Raw genomic sequence first — 9,395 nt, 5'->3', positions numbered from 1 at the left:
AAGCATAAGAAATAGTAAATTGGAAATACAATATTGTACAATGAAATTTGTCCAACCCACTGTTCCAAGCGTAACAGTAATAACTTATGTTATTTAGTACTCGAAATCATTTCCCCATGTAGATTAATAGTATAACCCGTGACGTCACATCCGTATTTTTACAGTGACGGATTTTTCAGAGCTTGAGCTTTACCTTGCTCGTATTTGTATATTTTTCGCGCTACCAGGCTCGACTGTAATCAAAAATGAGTATTGAAACGTCACAGGTGAGAATTATCATCAATAATGGGTATTGTTTTTAGCTAACCTCGCTAGTGTCATTGCATCCAGTACACGAATGTGTATTATGTACCCGCGTGTCAGTAACAGTGTCCGAATTCAAGTACTGTTTGTTGTTGGTGCTTTCACGTATTTTACATTGTGCGGTCGATATTTGGAATACGTAGTATCGAACATAATTACATCGCCCAGTATTTTCGGTGAGAAACTCGTCTTTTGTTGTTGTACAATATTGATGGAATTCATTCAAACGAGACTGTGGCTGTCAATGTTATATTTACAGCTGTGATCGGCCGTTGCATTACACGTCGACACTCCCGGCCTAAAATTCTATTATACATACTACCGGAACGGTAACATCGATATTTCCCCCATATTTACACGATTTAAACACCTCGTAGTTGATGTATATCATTACAATGTTAGCAATCCTGGAGAAATAGTGCTTTGATATGAACATATTTGTTAAGACCCCAGTTACAGAAATATAAAAATACCTGCAGTAGCAAAGGTCACACATTAAAATGGTGTACATCATTATGGATCAAGTTGCAATAATATTCTTATTTGTTGTGCAATTATCCAATTCCATTATTTTCAAGTAGTTCATTTTTGCTCTGACTGCAACAATGGCATGCTTTACAGCTTCCCTAATTTTACTGTCCCTTCATTATTTTTGCATGTCGTCTTGAAACCCTTGACATCCCAATCTTGTTTTTCAGATGTTCACCATACATTAGCGTTTGTTAATATTTTTTTCAAAATGTCCAAGTGGTTTCTGTTTTAATTTCCCACCCATTGAATTTTGACCAAATTGTCCTGAGCCCATGTTTTTCAAGACAACTGAACTCCTGCAATCAATAGAACTGTCAGCAACAAGGTCGAGACCTTGTGGACAGGGTATTTGTGTTTACAGTATATTTAAAAAAAGCATAACATAAATTCATGAAATTTATGGTGACCAAGTATTGGGATCTGCCCATGCCGGTCGCTCGTGTTCGGCATATAGTTTTCTGTATTTTATTTTGTTTAAGATTTGCATATATTGTTGACCTGCATTTAGCAGGATCGATGTCTGTGAATAGACTATCATTCTATTGTCCTTGTCTTTTAAAACACAAATTAACATAATTAACAACTTGTGTAAATTTTGAAAACAAACTGTGTAACCTATTGTAGTAAGTTATCAACATCTAGCACTACTTCAGCGTCAAATCAGTGCCTGGAACGTCTGTAATACTTTGTAGAATTGTTGACCTGTAGTTTAGAAGTTAATTTACTGATTTGATATTGAACTACAATTTCAGAAAAGCCAACTGGAGCAGATGGAGGAAGCAAAACTTAAATCCAAATATCCAGGAATGCAGAGGCCTGGTGGATCAGACTTTCTAAGAAAGAGGTTACAAAAAGGGGTAAGGTTTCACACCAGTTTTTACCTGTTCATTAATCGTCAAGCAGGGCACTAATAATTTCAGCTGGTCATTCAAATTTGTCTTACTCTAAAACCATTTATTTTCACTGACCATTTAATTTCACTGTTTTGATGTTTTGAGCATATTCACTGTGTTTATTTTCACAAATTTTTCAAGGAAAATGAGTTTTATTGTTATTTTACTTGTTCACATAGATTTAATTTGGTGAATTTTACTTATCAGTGAAAATAGCGAAATTAAATCCCAGTGAATAATTAATGCATTTACATACTTATCCACTCATTCGGCTTCAATAACTAAAATAAAATATGTCAGTAATTTCAAAATTGTATTATGCCATCTTTTTCAGCCTATATAATAAATATAAATGTGAAATTTTGATTTTTTTTTGTATATATAACCCAATAACCCCAAATTGTTAAAAGGAATTTGATTAAAATCCAATGCAAGAGATGGCACTGATTGTCTGTAAACTACATCTGACTAACAACCTATGCAAGTCGCATTCAGGAACTACCACCAATAAGATCTTGTGTTGTATACTGCTTTTTTTTAGTAAGGCCTGCTCTAATTGGTTAACAAGTATCGCCAGAGAAAAGTTGTCTGAACAAAATTTGCATAGTCAGTTGTTTAGATAGTTGGAGGCAATGTTCACCAAAGGGAATTAAAAATAACCAGATTGTCTACTAGCTATATACATCAAATTATCTGTTATTCTTCTTTGACCTGACTCTTCTGTTGTTTCCCTTCAGCCAAAATACTTTGATTCTGGTGATTACAATATGGCAAAGCAGACAGGTCAGCTTCTCAGAAAACCAAACAACGCTGGTAATGGCGAAAAAATGCCCCCACCTCCTGCCAGAGTACCATTGACTGGAGACTCCATTCCAACGCCTGAAGATTTACCACAAAGAAAGTCGTCGATTACAGCAAGCAAGCTAGCTGCTATGTAATGACAATGACATTCCAAGCGAACTGTTGGGGGGGAAAATAACATCTGTATTCTGAAGTTGGGAAGTAATACTGAAAGAACCTTTTGTGCCACCCCACCAAATAAACTAAGAAAATGACACTATTTTTGTGACTTTCTTACACCGAAAGATGACACTTCAGAGCACTAACAACATATCTATGGTTGGTGCCGAGGATACTAAGTTTCCAAGCATTAGTATGTTGCAATATAAGGATTATATTACTAAAAATAGTTGATCTGTCCACTTCATAGTTATCCGTGTTTTACCGAATTGACTCGTTTGTGACAATACAGAAGGATTTTATGGCAGCAGCAGCCGCTGCCCCACACTCATTATAAACAAGTTATTACCAATTTTGATTAATGTAAGACATCATTCTTTAAGTTCAAAGCATTGATATGTTACATTGTATCTTGTTAGCAATCGTTACATATTCATTTGTGTACCATATACGCACGCTTGGTACGTTATTCAAACGCGACTAAGACGCATACTGATTTCTACCTTTTTATACTCTCAATGTTCTCATTTAATAGTGATGTTTACACTTTTTGGTTTAAAATGATCTGCACATTTCTTGTGTTCCTCGCATAATCTGCTGTAAACTGTACATTTCTTTAATGACTTGAGTTATAAACTTCAAGTTGAACTACAAAACTATCACCATAGAATTTCTGTTGCTAGCAGAATACAATAACCTACAGTGGGTGGCCTACAGCAGTTACTTGAAGTTGTTTAGCAGAATTGACCAGATCCTATTTTTCGGTTTATGTGATGGGGTACTATAATGAATAAATCCTTCAGCAGTCCTGTTTATTAAAGCGAGAGGGTCGTCAACTGCACCATCCATGCATGGGAATTGAGTCCCAAGTGATGTTAACACGTGCTAAAAACGCAAAGGCTCATGGATAGACACTTGTTTGTAAACAATTACATGCTCTGGCCATCTGACGCATGCGCAGGTGTTGACTCCCCTGCTTTAAATTCATTTAATTCTAATATAGATTGTACTCTTTAAATTAGGGCATTAGCAAAAGAGTTTACTTTACAGCAAACGCAGATAATCTGAGTGTTATATGCCAAGTAGAATATCTGGCCTAATAGTGATAATCGTTGTGCTTGAACTGGTAGTATTATTTTCATTGAAAACCAAAATTCAACTAATTAACATTGTCGTGTGTAGTTTCAAGATCCAGAAGTAGTGGGTGTTTAGATTAAGTTGGGGGAGGGGGTGTCATCAGCTTTCAGGAGAATATAATCAGTCGGAAAGTGCCAGTAGGTACTGCAATGTCTTAAGTAGAAAATTGTAAATACTGTTCGTTGCATCATGGTGCGGATCTTGTAACTGCACGACAATTCTCTGAATTCCTGGCAAGTAAAAATTGCTGGAAACATTCAGTCTGTGTACAGATTATTGTAAAACTATAGTTAATGAAATGTGAATATTTTTTTGTGCAAGTAGGTTATATATATTTTTTTTCAGTCTGAATATATATGTACACCTATTTTTCCCACATCATTCGAATGTTGGTGCGTTTGAGACATTCTGGGTTACTAAAAGATGCAACTATAAAATCTGAAATAAAATTCTTCACAAGCTTTCAGAAAAGGTACACCTTTCTATAATTAACTGGCTAAGAATGTCTGAACTAAGTCTTGTACTGATAAGCTTATTGTTGCATTACCAAGTTCTGTTATTTCATGCAATATTGTATCTGTCATGTTCGTTTTCATTCAAACATTAACATTTCTGTATTCTTATACAAATATTTTTGTATTTGTTGCTTTTCTAAAACTGATTTTTGTGTGTAGCAGTGTTTATTATCTTAATAGAAACTACCAACCTTGTACAAATAAATCCTGTACACTGTACTATGCCATTTGTTTGTATTTGAAATTGGTGAAACTGTTTATATACTGTATACTTTATTTTCGTTTGGAATTTATTTTTGCTGAAGGGATGATTCCGTGAAAATAAAATCCAGCGAATATACATTTTTTCCTATATTTTACATTAATCTCAACAAAAATCAGTGAAAATAAATTCCAAGCAAAACGCCCAAAATACCTTTTCAGCGAAAATAAAGTATTCCACAGTATTGGAAGGAATAGAAATTACACATAATGTGGGTTTTAGAGTATTCGGTCACTAGGCTTGTTTGCGTGTGCTGCTGGTGTATGCCGATCACATGATCAACTGGTTGGAACGATTTGCTGCTGGGTATACCTTTCACATTGTCTGTCACCAGATTGGAACAAGGTCAATCAAATCTAACCAGAAAGCCAAACGTACAGATACTTGTATCCTGATTAGTAGCATGGTGCAATCAGATGAGTCTACACCTGAATAACTTGGTGGAACATGCAACTTGGATGCATGCACTGATTCAGCCCACACCCTGCAGTCTATTTTATCCAAGTCTGGTTTATTAGACTTTCTAAAACAATCTTCGTTTTCAGTCTCCAATATTTTCTCAAATTAAGCAGCAGATATCGATGAAACTTGGCAGGTTGATGAACAAGTCTCGACCTAGTATGCACATAATTTTTTTTTACAGATCTGAAAATGCTAAGTGGGTCTTTTTCAAGATTTTCATCCCTACTGCACTAAGAGAACAACTGAGCATGCTCAGAATAAATAATTAGCTTAGATTGTAATGCCAGGGTTTTTAGTGATGTAATGACCTTGATCTGAATCGGTGACAGATGGATCGTACCATTACCAATCTCAGTGGAAAATTCTGAGGAGCTGCATGTAACCATCCCTCAATAGTGTGGCATCTAAGACTTAAATATAATGGGATCCAAGCCCAGAAGCCTGCAGGGGGTTGGAGCAATTTTTAGAAATGCATGCTCTAACAATATTGGTGAATAAACATGTGAATGATTAGCTGTGTCATGCAAAGTCAACGACACTGCAGTACATGCCCCCAGTGCCTGATTGGTAATTCATGTGGCAGCAAATTTGTAGAGGTTGGGGGGTCATGTAATGTTCATCAGTTACTGTTTCGATATTAAAAATGGAAAGTGAAAATATTTCAAGTTTTAAAAATTCAAACTCAATAGCAACATGGTTCAACAGTATGTCAGCTATAAATTTGCTGATAAGTCTGAACATTTTGTTGCAGCATCTTTGAAAAAATTTACTATATTACTAGTAAACATAGTTAAACTCTGGTGACCTTGCCCTTTGTTAGTCCCCGTTCGGACATAGTCCGAAAACGAGGACTTATGTTTTGCCCTGTGTGCGTCCGTGCGTGCGTCCGTGATCACCTGTATCTCGAACATGCATGGACCGATTAAGTTCAAACTTCACTCGTACATCACACATTATATGGGACATATGCACATGCATTTTTTTCATGATCCGATTAACGATAGCCGAATAGCGGCCATTTTAAGGCCGAAAATGCATCAAAATCGCACATTTTCACCATTTCGGACCCGGATCTCAGTTATGCATGGACGGATTTTGTTCAAATTTGGTACATACATTAAACATAATAGGACCTTGATGCACGTCATTTTTTTTTTTTTGGATCGGGTTCGAAATGGCCGACTGGCGGCCATTTTGTTTTAAAGAATTCCGTTCTGGATCCGTATCCGAGACATGTCTGGATTGATCAAGTTCAAACTTCACACACACATGGTACATCATGTCACAAATAGATATGTGCATTTGTTTCATGATCCGCTTAACAATAGATGAATGATGGCCATTTTAAGGCCGAAAATGCATCAAAATCACGTATTTTCACAATTCCGGAACCGGATCTCAGTCATGCATGGATGGATTTTGTTCAGATTTAGTACAATGTGTTGTACATATGCAGGTGCATTTCGGTCATGATCTGCTTTGAATGTATATGTCACTTAAATATTAACGAAACGGGGACGTGTCATTGACAATGACTTGTTGTATAATATTTCTTTTATTTTAGTTTGTTTCAATATGAATATGCATTGTCATAATTAATTTTGAATGCAAGTTTTAGGATTGAAACAGCAGTGGGAAAGCAGTCCACGGAATGTCCTCGATTGATGTAAATATCTTACAAAAACATTGGTGGCTATTAAATTTGTTTAATTATTTGAAGGAACATAATTTCCAGCTTTATTCAAAGTAATTCAGATATTTTAGTATAAAAATAAATGCCTCAGCTCAGAAAAAAAGTGCTGCATTTAGATGTGAATAGATTCATAAAACATGCAAGATAACAGAAAATTTTAGCTGGCTTTAGTCCAAGTATTATGTCTAGGTGTCTGTCAAAACTTGATGATTTACTGAGACAAATATGAACTGCCTTATTGTATTCATTTTGTGACGAGTGTAAAGTTAAAAAATCCCTCTAGAAATAACTATCATGTTGCAAGCTCTGCTTTGTATACAAATCAACTCAAATAGTTATAGTGATTGGAATGCATGTAAAGCATACAGCTAATCAGAGTTGACAATGAACAGATGTTGAATTGCCAAAGAATACAAATAGTTGGTGTCCAGTGGAAAGAGAAGTCAGCAGTACTGTTGCCTCCTGAGAATCTACATCTTCAAACACTACAAACTTTGTTTTTGAAGTACGTTTTTAAATCAAAGGTTTGGCACCCAATTCATAGGAGTGCTTATATTGATTTTCTGACATCTTGTTTTCTGTTAAGATTTTATTGGTAGGTTTGCAAATGTGTATCAGACTGTGCAACAAACCATGTGAAACCCAGTCTAGTATTCCTATGGGATTCTGAGATACATTACCAATGATATTGATTACAAGATAAATGATTTACTTTATTGAACACATACAACAATGGAGGGACGAGTGACCTTTGAATGTGTATCAGTCCAACAGAAACAGTCAAAAAATTTTATCAGATTTTGACTACTACTTCCTCAATTTTTGCATGATATGTTCACTCAGGACATCTGTTGCTTGAACTAAGGGAAGATTTTATACTGATGAATTAGGTGACAAAGTTTGGAATAGAATAAGTTATTGTGCACGCATTAACAATTGCATGTATTATCAACAACGACAGACATTTTTCGCTTAATATACTATTCTCTTCCATTTTTGATGATGCTGGCAAGGTTGAAACGGTCACATGACTTATTGCACCATACCATAAAAATGGTTAGTGTGCTGTTCCACTAAGATCTTAAGACCCAATTATCAGATTTTAAGAAAACTTAGTACATAGATGCTCTGGGATAATGTGCAAGACCTGATTAGTTTTTGCTTGAACATGAGGAAAATCAGAACGATAGCACTAAGTTTTTTTTGATAAATAATTAGTTTTGAAAAAACACTTGTTTTTAGAATACAAAGTTGCGATGAAATTTTGATCTCGTTGAATTTTTAGAGAAAAAATCGGTGATTATAAAAAATTTGCTGGCATAAATGGTTGCATTATTTGTTGTCAAAAAGCAAAATTTCTATCAAAACACTATCATTTGCAAAGTTTCATTGCCAAAAAAAAAGAAAAACGCATTATGATGTGACTGAAAACATGATTTCCGATTGTCACACATGACAGACACACCAAACCCATTCCCTTCCTTGTTCCTTGTTTGTTGCACACACACAATTTAAAAAGGGTATTTGTAAAACACCTCAATTTCCTTTATTGGTTTCCCTTGCAACACTAAACAAGCAGCTTGTCGGCTGAGATAGTTCCGCTGTTAGCAATGCACATTTCAATTAAAGAACTGAAGACATCATTAGAAAATGAACAATATGTATAGTATCAAAGCAATGGGACTTGCTGTATTCAACAAGAAGTAAAAAAATACCACTTTTCACCAAAAATTACAAAAATATTCACTAAAATTAGAGAATTGAAGATATCATCATGAAATGAACAAATCTGAGAGGTCCACATGTAATACCTATATATGTAATATCAAAGCAATTGGACTTGCGGTTTTTAACAAGAAGTCGAAAATGTCACTTTTTACCAAAAATGACAAAAATATTCACCAAAATTAGAGACATCGCAAGACTGTGTGATATCCTGCAGTGTCATCTGGCACTCTTGGTAGGGGCTAACTCTGTAGTGGGATGCCGTTTTGGCTGCTTGTGTTTTCACCAGGGTGCATCACCGCTTCAGTTACGCAGACTGGACCTCCTCCACCCTCCTTGATGGGGAGATGGGTAACTGACCCCTGAAGACCTGGCAGCAAGACACAGCTTCTACTCACACATGTTTCAAAAGCTACAGGTGGCTACACTATATCTAAGCAAACTAAATCAGTGCTCCTCGAAGGTTCCGCATGGAAACAATTATGCATACAAGAAATGATGAAATGCATCTCCATAGCAACTTACAATGCACAGATTGCAAATGCCGAAGTGGACATTTTCAGTACCGGTACATTTTGAAATCTCTGCATTCTAATGTCAAATATATAAGATAATAAGAATTGCTACACTCATGGACTCTACTAGCCTGACAAGTTGGCGTAGGTGGCGCCCTGGACTGCTGCGATGGTGGGGATCGCAGCAGTCCAGGGCGCCACCTACGCCAACTTGTCAGGCTAGGACTCTACAGCATTCTTTTGAAAAAGACTCTGAAGCTTTGGACAAAATTCCAGGAGTTCGTTGGCGAAGGCCATTAAATTATGCACTCGGATAACATTGAGGATATGGCTAATAAATTAAAATATTTATAATGTTCCTGTGGTCTAGTCATTGCAATTTGAGAGCTCATACATACC

General features: G+C 35.9%; 1 protein-coding gene across 1 annotated transcript; it reads left to right on the top strand.

The window, feature by feature from the left end:
• The first annotated feature begins 145 nt into the window (after positions 1–145).
• Positions 146–3,343, top strand: LOC100376255 (cAMP-regulated phosphoprotein 19-like). The gene is made up of 3 exons (XM_002732803.4): positions 146–266; positions 1,587–1,691; positions 2,465–3,343. The coding sequence occupies exons 1-3, from the start codon at positions 246–248 to the stop codon at positions 2,663–2,665; spliced, it is 327 nt and encodes a 108-aa protein (XP_002732849.1). The 5' UTR covers positions 146–245; the 3' UTR covers positions 2,666–3,343.
• The last annotated feature ends 6,052 nt before the right edge of the window (positions 3,344–9,395 follow it).

The sequence above is a fragment of the Saccoglossus kowalevskii genome, chromosome 13 (genome assembly GCF_978046115.1).
Source record: "Saccoglossus kowalevskii chromosome 13, keSacKowa6.1, whole genome shotgun sequence".
Classification (NCBI taxonomy): Eukaryota; Metazoa; Hemichordata; class Enteropneusta; family Harrimaniidae; genus Saccoglossus; species Saccoglossus kowalevskii.
The sequence above is the reverse complement of the archived record's forward strand: the minus strand, read 5'-3'. Positions and strand labels throughout refer to the sequence as shown.